This window comes from Pteropus medius, unplaced genomic scaffold, assembly GCF_902729225.1.
Source record: "Pteropus medius unplaced genomic scaffold, Ma_sr-lr_union100, whole genome shotgun sequence".
Classification (NCBI taxonomy): domain Eukaryota; kingdom Metazoa; phylum Chordata; class Mammalia; order Chiroptera; family Pteropodidae; genus Pteropus; species Pteropus medius.
In genome coordinates this window covers 15,137,203-15,156,530 of record NW_024349804.1, presented here as the reverse complement: position 1 = coordinate 15,156,530, position 19,328 = coordinate 15,137,203, and the positions used below count along the sequence as shown (strand labels likewise).

Below are 19,328 nucleotides of genomic sequence, written 5' to 3'. Positions count from 1 at the left end.
CCCCCCGGCGCCCCGACGCAGCCCCCGCAGCCCCGGAGCAGAGCAGGGCTCCCTTGCTGTGCCCTGCAGCACGCTCTCCCACAGGCGCTGATCGTGGTGTACGCGTTCCGCTTCCCGCACCTCCTGAACCCCCAGATAGAGGGCTCCGCGCACCGGGCCCTGTGCCGGCGACACATCCTGCACATCGTGCTCCGCGGCCCCGTGCTGTGTTTAGCTGCTGCCGGCTTCTCCCTGTTCTTCTATCCCGCGGTGAGTGGGCAGCGGAGTGTGCCACATAAATGGGTCACAACTAGGGTGCTGCTGTGCCTGGGCCCCTGCACCCAGCGTGGGGTTGCAAGGTTCGTCATGTGGCAGCCCGTCAGGGTTTCCTTCCTTTCGGTCACCCAGTAATACCCCGTTGTGGGAGATGGTGCCGACGTGCTTGGCAGACGCGCGCCTGCTCCGAGCTGTCTGTCCTTTGCTGGCAGTGTTCTTTGACACACAGGTGTTCGCCTCGGGGAAGTGTAACTCACCTGTTTCCCTGTGCTCCGAGCGGGTCACTCACGGTGGGACCCCTGCCGGGCCCTGACCTGCCGTGTGTCTCGTGCAGTCGTACCTGCTGATGGCGATGGCTGTCTTCCTCCCCTACGTCAGCAAGGCCGCCAGCTGGTGCAGATGCAGGCTCCTGGGTGAGTTCCCACGCGGTCTGCTCCCAGGGCCCAAGCACCCGCGACGGTGGCAGGCATCCCTGTGGGATCCCCTCCCCTGGTCCTCCTGCTCTCGGCCCCTGGGGAAGAGGGCGGCGACGTCCACGCTGGCCCCACAGTCCTAGGGGCTTGGCCAGCTCCTTCCCGCCCCACCCACAGGCCCCCAGGAGCCTCCCGCGCCCAGCATAGAGTTCTTCGACCTCGATCAGCAGGAGCCTCTCAGCAAGGAGCGGGTGGCGGCCTTCAGTGACGGGGTCTACGCCATTGTGGCCACACTCCTCATCCTGGACATCTGGTAAGAGTCCCCGCCTGGCCACCCGACACCGCCCTGTCCACTTCCCTGCAAGGTTTGCCCTCTGCCCTCGGGACCACCTCTTCTGTCCGCCACAGGCCTGATCTCCACTGTCTTCCTTCTACTTCTGAGGGTTTTGTTTGCCTCTTTTCAAACTCCTTCCTCTTGGCAGTCTCCCGTTCCTTGGTCACATTTCAGTGCGTTCTCCTTCCATTGAACACGTGAGGAACCGGTTTTACGTGCTGCGTCTGACAGTCCAGTCTCGATTCGCTCAGTTCTGAGTGGCTCTTTGGTGCCGTAATTTGTGAATGTGTAAAAACTGGGAGGCAGTGTCCATTGGTAGTGCTGAGGCCTAGACCTAAGCTTCCAGAATGATCTGACTTTGCTTCCACGCAGCAGCCAGGGCCACCCTAGCTCAGGGAGCTGCTGTGCTTGGGAGCCCAGGGACGGGACATTCTCCCCGCCACCCTCCAAGACCCAGAGGCACAGCGCCTGCCCTGCTGGCCCTGAGCACCTGGGTGGGGTCCCCAGGCCGCGCTTCAGGCTCCATGTCCCACCCCCACCAACACACGCAGCGCCGTGCAAGGACGGCGTCTCAGGTGCTCCCCCTCCATGGGGGAGAAGGGCCCCTACCAGGAGCGGCGGGCTCCAGGAAGGGGAGAAGCTGGGGGCTCAACATGTCTTAGAACTGCTCCCCACGATAGTGCGTGGCCCACAGATCAGAACCGCAGAGGCAAACTCCTTTCAGGCCTGTGGGTCCACCCCCGGAGACAGGTAGCTTCACTGGGTCAGACAGACCTCACAAGCACCCACCTATGGCGGCCAACGTGGCTGCGGGCTCTGGTCCAGCAGGCAGGGCTAGCAGTCAGCAAAGAAAATGTGGCATGCAGTTGAACTTGTGCAAGTGCAGGCTCGTGCGAACTGAGTGTGCCCAAGTCCCCGCCACCCACCTGAAGCTCCGGTGTGCCGGGACCCAGCTGCCTGGTAGGGGCCGCAGCCCTGACCAGACACCCATGGTGAGGCCGCTGCACTTGCCGTCTGTTCACACCCACAGCGAGGACAACGTCCCGGATGCCAAGGACGTGGACGAGAGGTTCCACGGCAGCCTGGTGGCCGCGCTGAGGGAGTCGGGGCCCCGCTTCCTGGCGTACTTCGGCTCCTTCGCCACGGTGGGCCTGCTCTGGTTCGCCCACCACTCACTCTTCCTGCACGTCCGCAAGGCCACGCAGGCCATGGGGCTGCTCAACGCGCTCTCGCTGGCCTTCGTGGGCGGCCTCCCGCTGGCCTACCAGCAGACCTCGGCCTTCGCCCGGCGGCCGCGGGACGAGCTCGCGCGCGTGCGCATCAGCTGCGCCATCATCTTCTTCGCCAGCATCTTCCAGTTCGCCACGTGGACCGCGGCCCTGCTGCACGGGCCTGAGACGCTGCAGCCCTCGGCGCGGTTCGGGGGCCATGAGCACGCCTTCATGTTCGCCAAGCTCGCGCTGTACCCCTGCACCAGCCTGCTGGCCTTCGCCTCCACCTGCTTCCTGAGCCGGTTCAGCACGGCCATCTTCCACCTCATGCAGATCGCCGTGCCCTCCGCCTTCCTGCTGCTGCGGCTGCTCGTGCGCCTGGCCCTGGCCCTCCTGCAGACGCTGCGGGGCCTCGTCCGGCCCGCGCAGGGCACCGAGGAGGACGTGCGGGCCCCGCTGCTTCCTGCTCCCTGCTAGCACCTGTCCCCCCGCCAGCCTGAGGTCTCAGTGTCAGCAGGCGGCCGGGTCCTCAGTTCCATGGTGGGATTTCATGCTGTGGATTCACGCGACTTGCCTTTCTGGCGTTGTACGTGCCTCCCTCTGTCCTTGGCCCACACTCAGGCAGTCGGGTGGTTCCAGGGGCGCATGGGGCATCTATGACCCAGGTCCTCCATGGGACCCGCCTCGGCCCACCCTCCCCACGCAGAGCTCCCTGGAGGCTGCCGGGCTACAAACCACCCCTCCCCATGCACTGGCCCTTGGGCACAGAGAGAAGCGAGGCAGTGGCAGACAGTGGTGCCCAGACTATATTTGTCACAGGTATAAATTATGGCAGCGTCCAGGTAGTGCAGGCTACACAGCTCCACCTGGGCATAGACACACTTAAATATAGGACAGGTTTACTCTAGCCACAGTTCAAAGACAGTTCCACAGACCCCGGTCAAGGCCAGGGCCTGCAAAGCAGAGACTGGCGACTCCACAGACAAGGCATGAGGAATGCACACGTGTGCTCGGGGCATGATATCGGGCGCTGCCATGCATGTCGCAATTTCGGCAGAGGCGAGGACCGCAGCTGGGTGGGGCCACATCTGAGGTTTAAGCCAAACCTCACAGCAAAGCCCCCGTGACACCAGCGGCACAGGGACAGACAGCAAAGAGGGGCGAGGGTCCTCTCCTGGGGGCCTCAGATTTCCCAGGCAGACTGAGTACTTGGCCAAGCTCCTAGCAGCTGAGATGTGGCTCCACAGTTGTCTGGACTTTGGGGCTCAGTGGGGATACTGAAGTCCTGTCTGCTTGATGGAGAGCGCCCAGTTCTCCCTGGCGATTAAAGCTGGTTCCTCCTCACCTCACGCTGCTGCAGCTTGTTTCAGGTCTCCTCAGGCTCGCTGCCCCACCGTGGGGGGTGCCCCCCCAGCTGCCTCCTGGCACCACACTCATCCTTGGAATGGTGGCCAGGCCCATGTGACCTCATCAGGCCCCCTCTGCATTGTAGCCCTGTCACTCAGGCCACAGCCAGGCTGGCAAGCAGTGAGGCCAGCAGAGGAAGTAAATGGTAGACTCCACCCAGCCCTCAATGGAGAAACGAGGCCAGAGGAGCTGGCGGTGGATGCCCATGTCTGCGCTGGGCACATCCAGGGCCCATAGAGCCAGCTGCTCTGTAGGAGTGTCCTGGGGACCCCCTGAGGTCCAGTGCCACCAGCTCGAAGGGCTCAGGTGGCAGAGAACACTAAGGGAGGAGCGCCTGTCCTCTATGATGGTGGCCCCAGGAAGCGAGAGGATTGGCCAGTGGAGCCCTGCCCGCCAGGGTCACTGGTGCAGAGGGGGTGTGGGCAAGGCCATCCCCTTCCGCTGCTGCTGCTGGCCAGCGCAGACTGCTCTGGGCCTCCTTTACTTGGGGGTCCCCCTCAGGGGTAGGCATCCTTGGGAGTCCCGGCCTTCCTGGGCTTCTGCTTGGCCTTCCTGAGCATGTGAACCTGTCCCAAGCAGGCGCGGTCAGAGGACTAGGTGACACTGCAGGCCACCCAGTGCCACCTCAGCCCACTTCACAGAAGGGGAAGGAGTGGGGGTCCTGTGGTTGTGGTGTGTGGGGGCAGCTCGAGCCTGCTGCTGCCCAGTGGAAGCCCCGCCCCTCTGGGGCCCGGGGGCTCATCTCCACGAGAGGCAGGTGCTCTCGAAGGGCTGGCTGGCCTCCCGGAGCCAGGGAAGGGCCGACCATGGCAGGACCTCACCCGCACCCCTCAGCCCCGCTTGCCTCGCTCCACTACTCACATACCTTTGGGCCCACGGCCGAGATGATTATGTGTCCAGGAGCCTGGACCCAGGGCTCGCCATCAACCTGCACAGGTGTGGCCTTGAGGAGAGTGACGCGGAAGTAGGAGCCCTGGGCAATGCGGATGCCGGCACGCAGCCCGCTCTGGACCTGGCCCTGGCGGGGGGTGGCCAGCCGGGCTCAGCGGGCAGCCGTGCCACACAGGGCCCCGCCCCCCGGGCCTGCCAACACTCACCATGTGCATGACGCCCGTCACCCCCACCACCTCCAGCAGCCCGTCGTCCATGCGTGGCTTCTCAAACCTTGAGTCGCTGTCAGAACCCCACAGGTCAGCCCCCGAGCCCCAGCTGTGCCAAGAGAGAGGGGCATACAGGTGAGCATGCAGGCCGCACAGGGCCCAGAGTCCGCCAGGGGCCAAACCGGAGGCCAGAGCCGAGGCTGCGGGGCGCTGAGCCCTGGGGCCCGGCCACTGCACCTGGGAATGTTGATGAAGATGAGGCCCTGGATGCTGGGCAGCGCCACCTCGTGCTGCTCCACCTGCAGCCGGATCTCCTTGTGCAGACTGCGAGACTGGCTGATCTTCTGCAGCCCGACCCTCACGTAGACGCCCTTGTTGTGGAACCTGCAGGGGACGCCTCCCGTCTCAAGGTGGGGCCCTTGCCCTGTCTAAAGCAGCCCCCGTGTCCTATGCCTGCTGGCAAAGCCTCTGGAGGTGCGCTGTCACCAGGGGGCAGCCCCTGTTCTGCCCACAGTGGTCCCAAGCTCCTCGATCCTCTGGCACCTGCTTGTGAACTTGCCGGGCTCCTCCTCTCGTGCCTGATGGAAGTCCAGGCTTAGCTCTGCGTCGATGCCAATCCCACAGTAGTTACTCATCTGCACAATCTGGGAACAAGGCAAATTCTCCCATGGCCCCAGTCGGCCCCACTAGGTGCTCCCCACTTCCCCTAAGCTGGGTCCGGCTTCCTTGTCTCCAACCCAACTCCACTGCCGTCGTCAGAGCTGCTTCTGTCCAGTGACTGCCAGCTTAGTGACTGCCAGCTCCTGAGAGAAGGCAGCATGGCACGCGCTATAGGCGAGGCTCTGAGCCAGCCAGCCTTGGGTATGTCACCTGGCAATCGCTACTCTGTGTTTCAACTTCCCTGTCCATAAATGAAGTGGTATTGGCACCTATGCCAAGTGTGGTAGGACGAGGATAAGTCCCTGGATGCACATGTAGAGTCGCCTGCAGGGGGCCCCACCGCTGCCACACCCTCCCCCAGAAACACTGGTACCCTGGGGGGTTCCGCGTCTGCCACGCTGTTCTCCGCACCACCAGCCTCATGGGCATCCAGCAGGATGGTCCACCGGTCCATGAGCACAGCGTCAGCCTCGTCCACCGACACCAGCACGGAAAGTGGATCTTCGCCACTGTAGCCTGCCCCCCAGCGGAGGACCCGGCCAAGGTCATTCCCTGGGGCAGGGGCAAGATGCAGGCTGACCCTCTGCCCCAGGCTTCGACCGAACACGGGCAGGCAGGGATAAACCCCGAGGCCCCATCCCCTGACTTGCCGGCTGACCCCACCTGTGCCCAGGGGCAGGATGGCCACAGAAGGCTCCGGGCAGGCCAGACGGGGCCGCATCTCCTCCAGCGCAGCAAGCACCCAGCCCACCGTGCCATCCCCGCCACATACCAGAACCCGGAAACAGGGCACCTGGGAGAACACGTGGAACCTGCGGCCGGGAGAGAGGAACTGTCCCATCGCGGCCACGCAGGTGTGCAGTGAGCAGGGGCGAGAGGGCACGACCTGGCCTCAGAATGGGCTACAGCTTATCCTCCACCCAGGACAGCCCTGAGCGTTCCCGCAGGCCCGTCAGTGGGTGGACGGAGCCCCTCCTGGGACCTACTGGGGACCCCAGCAGACTCACCCGGGAAGAGGCCCCCCATTGGTCAGCTCGAAGACCTGGTGAGGGTTCAGCAACTTCCGGAAACTGCAGAGCAGGTCACGGCCTTTGAGGCCTCCACTCTTGGGGTTCACGAACACAAGAAGGGGCCGGCAGTCTGGCGGCAGCCTGGTGTGCTGACAGACGGGGCCAAGTTAGGGCAGGCGTTGGCCCCACTGCCATGCCTAGCAGTGACTGTCCGAGGAAGGCACGCGCAAGGCCCAAGGTACATGGCCATCCCCAGCTAACCACTGAGCACTAGGGGCACCCCCAAGGCAGAGGGGGCACCCAGAGGCCGCTGACCAGCCTGGAGCTGAGCATATACCCTGAGCCTTGCCCCGACACATATCCTGAGACCTCACGTACCACCTGGTCCATGGGCCATGAGCCCAGGCTGGAAACCCACCTGGGACCTCTCCTGCCCCTCTCGGAGCCACCTGGGGCAATCAGGGAGGACACAGCTCCAGGGCCCCTGGCCGCCTACGTAGCAGCTAAGAGGAGCAGCCCCCTTCCCAGGGCAGGAGCACAGCTTTTCTCAGGCTTAGGATGAAGCCCGTTCCCCCATCCCCCAAACCAGTGCCCAGGAGACAGTGGGCAGGGGACTGGGGTCCCCACAGGCAAGGATGGAGGAAGCTGGGGTCTCCACAACGGCAAAGACGGAGGTGCAGACCGGAGTTCCCACAACGATAACAGTGAGGCTGGTCCCCTCACGGTGGTGAGGACGAGGGCACCGCAGTCGTCACACGGTGAGGAAGGGGTGGGCACTGGGTCTCACAATGGCAACAGGGCAGGGGAACTGGGTCCACACGATGAGGTCAGGGGCTGGGGCCCCCATGACGGGGGCGCTGGTTGACGGGAAACATACAGGCCAGGCACGGACACAACGGCCATGGCCCGAGGCCAAGGACACACTTGGGGTGATGTGTGACCCACCAGGCAGAGCTGCCTGCAGGCACCACTTACCTGCTCCCCAGGGGCAGGCAGCTGCCAGGAGAGAGAACTGCGTGTCGGCCCGGAGCCCTGCCCCAAGGGCCAGCGCTAGGGTCCTGCCCCGGGGGGCTGCATCCTCCTCTGACCACCCCAGTCTCAGACCCTGCGCTCGCTCTGCTGTCATTCTGGTTCCCCGGACAGGGTCAGGGGCCCAGGGCAGAGCAGCTGCAGACACCTCGGGGGTACCCCTGGGACTGGCAGGGCCGAGGCCCAGAGGCTGCGGGAAGGCACAGGACACAGGGCAGGCTCCGGGGCTCTGGCCCTTGCCTGGCCTCAGCTGTGGTGCCCACGGCGGTGCCCACCCTCTCCCGCACTGGCCGCCTGGCACCCCTCTTCCAGGCAGCAATGAGTCAGGGAGCACCACCTGACCACCTGACCAGAGGCACCAAGCAGGGATCATGAGGCCTGCTGGGCAGGGGAGTCCGGCCAGGCCCAGTGACCCGAGGGCAGAGGGCCGGGATTCCGCGAGGTCCCCTGGCCAGTGGCCTCCGTGCAGGTCTCCCACTTGTATGACTTGGGCACGTGCAGCAGACACCTGAGCGTTAGATGAACCGGCTGTAGAAGCCGCCGCCCGGGCCAGGCCCCAGTGCCCGCCCACTCACCAGCACCTCCGGGAGCACCAGGGCAGTCAGCGGCCGGCCGTGCACAGCTGTGTCCCTGACCAGCATGTACAGTCGCTCGGCTTCTGCAAAGCAGGTCACGTCCAGCACCACAGCACCTGCGGCAGGTGGGCTGTGAGCACAGGTCAGCCCAACCCAGGATGTCTGTGTGGTGTGAAACCCCCACCCCTGGGGGAGTCTTCAAGGACAGCCAGACTCAGGGACAGGACACACTTGTCCCTGACAGATGTGAGGGCGCCAGGAGGCAGAGTGAAGTAGCAGGCACACCCTCACCCCCTCCCACACCGGCCGAGCCCCCGGGGCTGGGGGCTGTGCCCCAGAGAACGGAGACATTGGTAAGTGCTCGAGGCCCACCGAAGACAGGTGGCCCGTGGCACGCCCTCCCCCTTCCAGGAGGTCTGAAGTTGTCCACGACAAGGACACGAGCCCACCGGTGGGACGATAACGGAAACACGTTTCCCTCACACAGGCTCCCGGAGAGGAAGGTCAGGTCTGAACCGGGGCCACGACCAGGGGAGCAAGTGGGGCTCTTCCATGTAACGGCAGGAGCGACTTCCGCCGAACCTGGCCTCTGCGCAGTGGCTCACCTTGCGAGGAGTAGACGTGGCTCAGGGTCACCAGGCCAGCTGTAAGGTAGGCTGCAGTCAGCAGAAGCAGAGGCCGGGCGCCTCACCCGGCCAGCAGCCCCTCAGGGGGTTGTCCCAGTCTGCACCCCGGAGCTGAGGAGACCCACTGGGTGGGGAACCAGCGAGACAAAGGCAGCAACCGTGGGAGAAAGGGCAGGAGGGCCCGGCCCTGCCCAGCAGCCCCCACAGCCTGCTCCGAAGGACTCCCACCCTGCACCTGGGGGCCAGGAGCCAGGAGCCCCAGGCCAGTCCAGGTGGTCACACCTTTGGTGGCCACAGCCTCGTCCAGCAGGCTGCCATACTCCTGGTGGGACAGGCCGGGAGGCAGGCCACCAACGAACAGGGAGACGTGTGGGACCACGGCCCTGTGCTCGGCCACGTAGAAGCGTGTCTGGCTCATCTGCCGCAGGGATGTCTGCAGGGGTGGGGCGGCGCTGAGCGCAGGGGGACACAGTGCCAGGCCCCTCCACACGCATCCAGGAGGGACCCTGGGGAGACCCAAGGCTGAACTGCACCGGGTGGAGGAGGGATCCTCCCCCCACCCCTCGGAGAGCTCAGGGTCTGTGCTCAAATCCCCACCTCCCCGGAACAGGTGACCTGTGAGGAAGCGGATAGGCCCCAGAGCCGGGCAGGGAGGCACTGTGGCCAGGACGGTCAGTGGCCCACTGACCTGCCGGATTTCTCGGAGCCGGTGCAGCAGAAGCTCTCCGTCCTCCAACACCGTCCGCTGGACTGCAGGGGAGAATGCAGCCTCAGCCCCGGGCGCCCACCACCCCAGGGCACCCAGGGCAGACCACTCACCGTGCCTGCTGCCCATGAGCACCTCCACCAGCTGGAAGCTCTCAGCACCCTCGACCTGTGGGGGGTGGGGTCGGGCATCAGGCCTACACCAGCACCACCCCCCAGAACACCGCGTGGGGCCCGCACCAGGGCCTGCCGCAGCATACGCACCTGGCGACCCAGCAGCGGGAGGACCTCCAGCACCACGGCCCTCGCAGTGCTCTGCGGCGTCACCCGGATGGACACGTAGGCCACAGCCACCCTGCAGGGGACAGTCTCAGGAGTCCGGGCCACACGCCCCACCCCCTTCTGACCCCCAGGCAGATCCCGGGCCCGGCGGGGTCTCACTTGAGCCAGGCAGGGTAGACCTTCAGCACCTCCTGGGTGCGGGGCAGAGCTCGGATGACCCAGGCCTCGGGAGCAGCCTCTCGGGACCCGGGGCCCCTGCCGCCGTCCTCCTCCAGAGTCCCACCACTCCCGGCCTTGCCCGGAGCCTCCCTGCCGCCAGCCTGTCCCGTCGTGGGCAGCGCCTGCAGCTCGAAGTTGCGAGGGTCTTCCGTGATGTAGTAGGCCCGCAGCGCCGCCTCCTGCGGGGCAGGGCCGGAGTAGAGCAGTGGGGCCCTACTGGCCGGGCCCGCCACGGCCCTGGGGGTCCCTCTTACCAGCACCTCCTCACGCCTGGCCAGGCGGGTGGCAGTGATGACTTGGAAGTGATTGCGCTGCACAGCGTCGTTGCCGTCGAAGACCTTCAAGGTCTGCTTGCCTGGGCCAGAGCGAGCTGGGTGTGAACCCGGGCAGGAGGGGAGCGAGAGGATGCGGCGGGGTGCGGGCTGCGCAGCGGCCACGGGCACATACCGGACTCCGGCGCCAGCTCCTCTCTGCCCAGGCCGCCGGAGGCGCTTCCGTCCACAGCGTCATCTCCCTCACCTGCAGGATGCACGTTGTTCCTCTCTGGTCCGGCGCTCGCGGCGGCCCTGCCAGCCCCCGACCCCCACCCCGCGCTCACCAGGCTCGGGGGCGGTGCTCTCGGACACGCGGAAGCAGTGCATCTTGCTGAAGTTGCGGGACAGCAGGCGCACGCACGCGGGTGGCAGGACCACGGAGCGCAGGCGCCCGAACGTGCACTCAGGCGCGAGCGCGGCGGCGCAGACCGCGTGGGCCTGGGGGGGTCACCGCCTTGAGCCCGGGGCCTTTGGGCGGGAGACGGCGGGTCTGGGCCGCCAGTGACTCCCGCGCGCGGCCTCGACAGCGCGACCGCCTCCCACGCACTAGAGGGAGCCCCGACTGTCTTCTGTACGCGGGGACCCCCACCCCGAAAGAGCGAAAGTGTGCCGCAGATGGGCTCGGATGGGAAGGAGGCGCCCGGCCCCGCCCCCAGGCCGCGCCGCACCGCACCTGGACGCCGCAGCGCTGGCAGCGCAGCCCGGCCAGCACGTCCATGGAGCCGCAAGGCCGCCGGCACACCTCGCAGCGCGCGCCCGCGGGCAGGTTCCCCTCGCGCCAGTGGTGCTGCCGCGCGTCCTGCGGAGGGCGCCGTCAGCAGGCTCGCGGCCCCGCCCGCCCCGCCTCCCCCAGCCTCCAGGCCCCGTGCACTCACGTGGTCCCGGTGCCCATCACGCTGGCACTGGCGGCAGTCGCTGCAGGCGAAGGGCACACAGTCGGGGTGAACGTGCAGCTCACACACTGGGGGGCGGGCAGGGTTAGGGGCCTCTCGCTGCTCCCCCGGCCCCTGCCCCCTTCCCGCCCTCTCCCCCACCACGCTGTCTAACCTTCCTGTGCCCCGAAGTGCGGGGCAAGGACCGCTGCCACCTCTCCGCGCCTCTCCCTGCCCTACTCAGCTCAACACGCTGCTAGCGCCCCAGCACCCGCCTTCCTGCTCCCGCGGCTCTAGAATCTAGAAGACTCTTGCCGGGCCCCTCAGGCCACCCCTGCACCTCCTGCCCACCACCCCTGACCAGCCTGCTGCAGGGCCAGAGACCAGCACCCTGCGGTACCTTCACAGCGGAGAGCGGGCGCCTCCAGGCACTTGCGGCACACGGAGCAGAACTTGCGCTTGTAAAGCCCGCGGGAGCCAAAGCAATGGGCCACGGGGACCTGGAGGAAGCAAAGTGTGCCTCAGTCCTGGTGCCTGCAGCGCTCATCCAGCCCTCCACATCGAGATCCCGCCACCCGCCTGACTCCTGGAGCGGGGGTCACGCACTTTTGCACGTGCTGCCAGGGGGCATGCTGGCGACTGCCCCCACTTCCCCAACTTCTCTGTGCAGGACCAACGCTGCCCCTCCCCCACCCCAGTCTCGGGCAGCCCCTCCTGCAGGTGACAGCCCTGCTGGTCCTTCTCTGGACCTGCTCCAGTCGCACTGGCCGCTTCCCCCAGGACTGTTCCCCGGTAGTACATGTGGGCCAACCCAGTCGAAGCAGGTGGAGGGGGACCTAGGAGGAAACAGCTGAGAACCGGCAGGCAGGGAGGCCCAGCTGCCACCTTGGGGAGGGGCTCCCAGCGCAGGGATGCAGTGGGCAGCACAAAGGACCACTCCCACCCACCGAGCCCCGGGCCTGACCACCAGCTCGGGACCTGCCATAAGAGCCTCCCCTGAGGGCCCCTCTGCCCCATGCCCAGCTCACGCTCCATACGCACTCGGACCAGGCTGGGTGCCATGCTGGGACAGGGGGTCTTCACATGCTTCAGACACTTCTCATGGGACATGAAGTTGCAGACTACGGGAAGAGAAGCCGTGTGAGTTGGCCCCTGTCCCACCCAGGTATCAAGAGACCCTGGCTTGGCACACAGATGGCCAGCGGGACAGCCAGTGGGACCAGTGGGACTGCCGAGGGCCGCGGCGGGGCACCAGCATTCCAACAGGCCAGTGGGCCCACTCTGCCAGAGCTGACGTGGGGCGACCCCCGCACAGGTGTGTCGCTGCAGCCCCCCAGCCCATCCCACTGTGGGCACAATGGGGCACTAGTGATTCCTGCTGTCCCCACACAGAGACGGCCTCCCCCGCCATAAATGCCACAGGACACCCTAAACCCATGCCCCACCCCACCCCTCATCCCGAGAGCCCAGAGTGCAGGGCCCTCATGGCTCTGATCATTCTAAATGACAGGTCTGGTGTCTGGAGAGTGGCCCCTGCCCCACGTGCAGACCCAGCTCCCCCTCTAGTCCCTGCAAGGGGCGGGGGGGTGCATGGGCATCTCTGCACGTCCCAACACACTGGCTTCTCCAGGGACACCCTCTGTCACTCTCCCACAGCCGCACACACCCTACTTACCCCTCGCACAGGCCGTGTGCCTGCACGGCCCCGACCCAGCCGAAGCAGTCGGCGGCAGGCCACCACCCAGAGGGGTGGAGCCCCCAGATGCCCCAGAGGTAGTGAGCACTCAGGCTGCACTGTGCTCGCGAGGCCTACCAGAGCAGCAAGGGGGCACCCCCATCTGTCCTGGGGAGGCCCAGCGAGACTAAGGCTCAGCTGGGAGGTAGACCCAGAGATGGACAGGATGCAGGAAGACCTTGAGAAGGAGTGACCACACGGTCTCTGGCGGCACATGCAGCAGGAGTGGGGCCAGTGAGGATGGGGTCCCGAGGTGGGCCCATTTGGGTGGGACCAGATACACAAGGCTGCAGGGGGCTGGGAAGTGGGCTGGTGGCAGAGGGACATCTCTCCAGCACAGCCCTGGGTGAAACTGCCCACAGGGCCTTGAGGCAGCCCGTCCCATCCAGTCCCCAGGAGGCAGACACGCTCCTCCGCAGGCTGGCGAGAGCAGCCGAGCCCTTGCTTCAGAGAGAACGCCAGAAGCAGGCTGGGGTCAGATGGGAGAAGTGGGGACACAGGACGAGTGAGCACTGCCGCTCCAGGGCACCCAGAAGGCAGCAGCCGTGGGCGGGCAGAGCCCAGCTTCCTCCGCTGGCCCACGGAGATAGCATGCAATCACCCCATGCCACGCATCCTGGGTGCTCCCTGGCCGGGGAGTGGCCAGGGAGGAGGCTCTTGCCCTCATCCTCACCGGGCCCCTCAGCCGGCAGAGGTCAGCAGCCCGTTCTGCAGCCAGCGTGGGAGGATGCCCACGCAGCTGCCACGAAGGCCTCCGCATCTCCCCTGAGGAAGGCCTCTTTCCACGAGCTGCTGCACCCAGGCCCAGGTGCGGGGCTGTGCTGCGAGTCCTCAAGCCCTTCTGAGCAGGAGCCCTGCCTTCACCACCCCTCACTGTGCACGGGCCCAGGGTCCAGCCCCAGACAGAGCCGACCCAGCCAGCACAAGCACAGTCCCCCCTCAAAGTGAGCCTCCCGGCACCCCCAGGGGCAGGGCAGGGCCGTGCAACGTCTCCAGTGTGATAGAGAAACTGAGTGACCGCCACCATGCTGGCCGGGCCACCTGGTACAGGTGGGCTCAGGACAATCATGCCGTCCATCCTGACAGAGGCGTCCTGTGGGAAGGACCAAACCTCTACAGACCCCCGCCTGAGTTGTCCCTCTGTCCCCAGAGCCAAAGGCCTGTCTCCCTAAGCAAAGCGAGGTCTCCCTACCTCACCACCCCCTAGGACCCAGGGCAGCTGTGGTCCCCAGGGACCACCCACCTGCCCTGCAGAGGAGAGCAGGACTAGGGGTGGGCGGGCCCAGGAGGCGGGGCACTGCTGTCCCGGAGCCAGAGGAGGGAGGGCCTTCTCGCTCAGCCCGCGGGCTTGGCAGCGGGGTAGGGGCCCTGTCCCGGCTCGCTGATCTCGGGCTGGTAGGCCCTAGGCCCACTGTCCAGGAGTCTGAGCCTGGGCAGAGCCAAACCTGGCCCCTGTGGGCAGCAGAGTACGCCAGGGCAAGAATGGACCAGCAGCAGAGCACAGGAGCCAGTGGCTCAGGCCAGCCCTGCCTAGCCACGCTGCCACCCAGCATCTGGGGATGAGTCGGCCTGTTGGGGTGGGCGGGCCTCTTCCCCAGTCACTGCACCTGGCCGCCCTCTCACCCAGCCCGGAGCGGCCCCCCACGCTCTTGCCCCACTGGATCCCCACGCAGTGGAGAAAACCCAGGCAGTCCCGGGGGAGAAGCAGAGCCACCTGACGGCCCCCAAACCCCTGGCAGAGCCGGGCCTCATCACCTCTGGGGAGTTGGGGGTGGGGAGGCGGTGGCTCGCGCGCTCCTGCCTGTGGGGCAAGGGGCCCTGACCCGCGAAGGCCTTTGCTGGCAGTGCAGAGGCCAGAGGTGCCCGTTCTGGGCCAGGGGCCGCGGTCTGCAAGGGGGTTGCGGGCGCTCACCATCGCACAGGAAGCCGGCCAGCCCCCAGATGAAGTCGGAGCAGAGATGGCAGAAGGTGGGCTTGGTGAGCATCACTTTTCGGAAGTTGTGGCCTAGCGCGGCGGGGCCCGAGGGCCTGGCGCCCGTCTGCTCCGGCCCGGACCCCAGTCCGGACCCCGGACCCGGCGTCGCGCGGCCTCTGCTGCCCAGATCCGGGCTGGAGGTCGGGCTGCCCCCGCGTGGCGAGCCGCCACCCAGCCAGGCGCGGGCCCCAGGCTCGGCCGCCGCCGCCATCTCGGCCTGGGCGGCCCGAGCCTCGGCGGCGGGCGAGAGCCGGGTCCGCGCTGCGGACGAGAGAGGCCGTGGTCCCGGCTGTGCCCCGCGGTCCGCGCCGGGCTTCCGACAGCGCCCGCCGCCACTACGCAGGCGCGCATTCTCGGGGCGGGACCCGGCCTGGCGGCGGGTGTGGCCTGTGGCGGGGGCGAGGCCTGGAACCCGGGCAGGTGTGGCCTGGGGGGAAGGGCCGGGGCCTGGGAAGGCGGGGCCGGCGGGAATAGGACTGGGGGCTGCGGGCGGGGCTGTGGCGGGGAAGTGGAGTCCGCCAGGGCCCGGGCCAAGCGGCCTGGGGAGGAACCTAGGGAAGGAAGGCCATGCGGGGTGGGCCTGAGGGGTTGGGGCCTGGGCTGGGGGCGTAGCCCGAGGTGGGAGGCGGGGCCCCCCTACGGGATCAGGGGCCCAGGCCGTTCCAATCCGGGACGTGTGGGGAGAGCTAAGAGAGCAGGAGGATGGGCCCGGTGGCCTCGGGTCGACCGCCAGCGCCTGGAGCTAGGGCCCGGTTCCCCGCACGCGGCCTGCGGACACTGACGCGAGGTGTTTGCACCTGCGGCGCCCTGGCGCGTGCCTGCGCAGATGGATATCTCCCACGCAGCACCAAGATCCTGTCTGTGGCTTTCGGTTGCGTAGGGTGACGCAGCTAGCGCAGCCCGGGGCCCCCAGGGCGGGATCGGGGATCCAGGCCCTGCCATCGGGGCTCAGTCTGGTGTCCACTGTGGAGGAGAAGGGTGATGGAGATGGCCTTGGGCTGGGAGGGCTTTGGGGTCTTCCAACACATGGACCCTGCCCCGAGCACTCCAGGCGCCGGCCCCTGTCCTCACCACAGTCGGAGACTGAGGCTCCCGGCCAGCTATGGCCAGGGACTGCAGCTGCAGCCGGCCCTGACTTGCTGCCTCGCCTGATTGCAGGTGGCCTTACAGGAGCCCCTCCCGTCAGCTCTCCCGTGGGAAGAGCGAGGGGCCGGCATCCTCGCTTCCTGGCCCTGGCCTCGCGTTCCTGCCTGGGCTGGTCTCGGACCCTCCCGATATTAAATCCCATGGCTCTCCCAGGACAGCAGTGTATCCCATTCCCCAGCCCTGCCAGCCAGGCTGCTCCAGCAGGCACAGCTTTGTCTTATCCAGGCTGCGCTGGGGACATGTGCGTGTGCATCACCTTGCCCCATCTCCTGCCAGCATTCCAAGGCCCCTGCTCCTGGGAGCTTGACAGTGGACTGCAGTGCACATGACTGAGCCGGGCGTTGTGGGCCAACAATCTTGCTAGGGACCCGCCTGGTGCCTGCTGTGTAGTTATGGGTTGCCCTGCAGCCAGGTCCCTACCCTGGCCGGCTGAGTAGGGGCTGCAGGGCCTCTGAGGAGCTGGCTCCCAGGGGTGCCTGGAAGGGCGGGATCCCAGGCTCCCAGAGGAGGGGCAGGGTATGCAGCCATGACCATAATGTCCAGGGTGAGAGTCACAAATGCTACGGAGGAAATGCCTGGAAGACACAGCCTTTTGCACAGAGGGGGATTTTAGGAGCGAACTCTGGAGGGAGGGAGGGGGTGCCAAGGACCACGTCTGAATATGGAGAGGAGCAGGCCCCAGAAGGTGGGTGGAGACTCTGCCCCAACCCCAGGAGGGTGCCTCACTTGTCTAGAATCTTCACTGAGCGTCCACTGCACACTTGGAGCTGTTTGGGGCAGACAGACGACAGATGAAAAGTAAACAAGCCCAGAGATGCCACCTAGTGTCATGAGCAGCGTGGGGGGAGGGAGCCAGGGCTGAGTGTGCGTGTGTGGGAGGGGGGAATGGTGGAGCTGATCAAGGCAAGGAAAGGCCCCCTTCCCCTGGGACTCCTCTCCAGGCAGAGGGGTCAGTGTGCTAAAGCTGTGAGTCTCTGGTCCCCGGGACTCAGCTCACTGACGGCCTCTTCCCCCTACCCCACCTCAAGCCCAGCGGCTGGGAGCTCCTGGGCCACGTCTCCTTGGCACCTGCCCTCTGCACCTGCCCTCAGCCAGGTCGTGTTGCCTGGTGAGGGCCAGGCCCCATCTGCCACTGGCTCCAGGATGTTATGACCCCGCTGTGGTGCGGTGAGCAGAGGTTTGTGCGGACTGCAAAGTGCAGCTGACTCCTAAGGACAGACGATTAAGGACAGACCTTTGTCCGTCTGCAAGAAAGTGGAATGCAGGGAATCCCACTCTGCAGGATTCTAACTGTACTTTCTGACCCCGCATGTTACCTAAAACGGCAGGCAGTACTTCCAGCGGACCCTCCGCGAGCTTCTTAGAATGACTTCAGAAGCCGCAGCTTGTGGTCGAAGCTTACAGTGCGGTCTCCGCCGGCACACAGCCTGCTGGGGCCGTCCGCTCCAGCCCGCGGCTCCGCGGACAGCGCCCTCGCGCTGGCCCCTTCACGCGCCAGCCATGCCGGTCTCTCGGCCGTCCTCCGCTTTCTCTCCTCTCACTGCGGTCAGCTCGGCTCAGGCCGCCAACACAAAACACCACAGACTGGGGCTTAAAAAACGGACGTTCAGCTCTCCCAGCCCGCCGGCTGCACCTGTGAGACGGGAGCCAGGAGCCGGCGAGGCCTCTTCCTGCTGTGCCCACGTCCGCCTCCTCGCGGTGCCCTCACCTGGCGGGAGGGAGAGCTCTCTGCGGCCACTTCCCTAAGGACGCGAATCCCGTCCAACTCTAAGGGCCGGAAGGCTGGACCTCCAGATGCCAGCACGTGGGGTTAGAGTTCCAACCTAGGCATCAGTGATCGAGCAGCTGCGCTGCTGAGGCGTGGGAGCGGCGTGGTCCCCTGCAGGACCCCTGTGCACTGATGCGCATGCGGACTGCGCTCCCTGCGCGCAAGGCGCAGAAATGCACCAGCTGTGGTCGCGGACGCTTCTCTCCCGCAGCGTTTGGGTTTGAGCGCCAGGGAGCGTCCTCTGACAGCTTGCTGCACAGCGGCCCACACACTGCACGGTCCTGCTGCAGGTGTGTCTGCATCTCGTTCCTCCCACTGCCCATGGGCCTGCCTGGTGACCCGGCCTTAGCTGTTAGGGAACATGCTTCCGGAACACTCTCACCCAAGTGTTTGGACACGCGCTCACATGCGCACTGAAGAAGCCGCCGGGCCATAGGACATGCTGTGTCCACCTCTAGATCATCCTACAGAAATGAAATTATGTGCCACCGAATGTGGACGCTGCCCTGTGCTGCACATCTTTGCCAGCCCCAGACACTCACAGCGGCACAGGGCGGCCGGTCTGGCTGCGGCGCACCGGCGTCTGTGTGCTGGGACGCCTGAGCCTGGTCTCAGCCTCTCCGCGGTCTGCACCTTGTGAGGCCCCATTAAATGTCTTTGATCATTTTTCTATTGAGTGTCTTTTTCTTACTGATTTGCAGGAATTCTCTGACTGTACTGGAGGTGATTCTTGTCAGTTACGGTCAAATCTCATTATTCCCAAGATTTGTCTCTGTGAAGTCAGAGCACAGAGTGAGCAGACGCTGACCCCTGCTCCTGGGGGAACGCAGGGCTGGGTCCCTGAGCCCCTGGCCACCGCCTGCCGGGCAGTGGCCGCGCACAGCCTGTTGAATGAGCGCTTCTGTTTACAGACGCTTCAACACACGCTGCTGGTTCGTGAACACCAGGCTCAGCCGGCAGCGCTGTCACTCGGCCTGAGGACGCTCGGCCGACACATGCATTTTCTCCCAAAGGCACGTCCCAGCCTCCTGCACGTGGGAACACCAGGCAAACTTTGGGACCAGGTTCCGGGGCTGTAAGCAGCAAAATCACCAAGAAAAAGCACAGAAATGCAGGAAACGTGACACTAAGTAGATGGCTAAAAGGACAGGTGTTTACGGTCGGAGCTGAAACAGGGCCGGGCGCTACGGCCCACCCGAGGGGATTTTCACCACGCTGCACACGTCCCAGTGGCCTCGGAAGTGCCCTGAGCAGCCACCGTGGGTTACAGATAAAGCTGAACGAGTAGGGGAACTCGCAGACACAGGATCTGGGCTGCCACTGAGGCACACGCCCTCCTCACACCAGGGGGCCTGTCACCTTGCCAGTGGCCTTTGGTGATCAGGCCTTCTTACTGTTCACCTCGTCTAATCAAACAGCCTTCTTCCTGGCGGGACCTTTGTGTCCTTAGGCCACAGAGAGGCTTGAGCAACAGCTGTTTACCCTTCGCAGTGATGCCTGGTGCCCTCGAGGCCGCCAGGCCCGTGTTGGCGAGTGGGGTGACCAGGGGAAGCCATGAACGTGGTGCTGGTTTGCGCAGCCCGAAGTCGATGGGATGCTCTGTAACAAAAAAAAGCAAGATGATTATGATAAAATTAGATACATATTTATTCAAAATCAGAGAAGAAATCACAACAAATTGAAAATTTTAAT

General features: G+C 65.7%; 2 protein-coding genes across 4 annotated transcripts in view; one reads left to right on the top strand and one right to left on the bottom strand.

The window, feature by feature from the left end:
• The window catches only part of TMEM175 (transmembrane protein 175), a 7,595-nt gene extending 4,038 nt beyond the window's left edge, over nucleotides 1–3,557 (top strand). Inside the window, exons 3-6 of the mRNA XM_039837997.1 lie at nucleotides 15–249; nucleotides 590–668; nucleotides 846–981; nucleotides 2,033–3,557. Of these exons, the coding sequence (XP_039693931.1) occupies nucleotides 15–249; nucleotides 590–668; nucleotides 846–981; nucleotides 2,033–2,690 (1,108 nt within the window). The 3' untranslated portion in view covers nucleotides 2,691–3,557. The remainder of the gene's footprint in view (nucleotides 1–14; nucleotides 250–589; nucleotides 669–845; nucleotides 982–2,032) is intronic.
• DGKQ (diacylglycerol kinase theta) lies at nucleotides 3,002–15,050 on the bottom strand. 3 transcript variants are annotated; one of them, XM_039838362.1, is made up of 23 exons: nucleotides 14,660–15,050; nucleotides 12,054–12,133; nucleotides 11,413–11,512; nucleotides 11,016–11,101; nucleotides 10,814–10,939; nucleotides 10,425–10,578; nucleotides 10,274–10,345; nucleotides 10,081–10,181; nucleotides 9,767–10,005; nucleotides 9,590–9,680; nucleotides 9,440–9,494; nucleotides 9,309–9,370; nucleotides 8,903–9,053; nucleotides 8,600–8,638; nucleotides 7,995–8,110; nucleotides 6,388–6,539; nucleotides 6,044–6,192; nucleotides 5,754–5,932; nucleotides 5,264–5,364; nucleotides 4,958–5,104; nucleotides 4,718–4,829; nucleotides 4,486–4,638; nucleotides 3,002–4,186 (listed from the first exon to the last, which is right to left on the bottom strand). In XM_039838362.1, the coding sequence occupies exons 1-23, from the start codon at nucleotides 14,931–14,933 to the stop codon at nucleotides 4,118–4,120; spliced, it is 2,808 nt and encodes a 935-aa protein (XP_039694296.1). In that variant the 5' UTR covers nucleotides 14,934–15,050; the 3' UTR covers nucleotides 3,002–4,117. The 3 variants fall into 3 exon arrangements, with proteins under 3 accessions (XP_039694296.1, XP_039694295.1, XP_039694297.1); XM_039838361.1 differs by having other exon boundaries at nucleotides 5,754–6,192; XM_039838363.1 differs by lacking the exons at nucleotides 12,054–12,133; nucleotides 14,660–15,050 and having other exon boundaries at nucleotides 5,754–6,192; nucleotides 11,016–11,055.
• Between the last annotated feature and the right edge of the window lie 4,278 nt (nucleotides 15,051–19,328).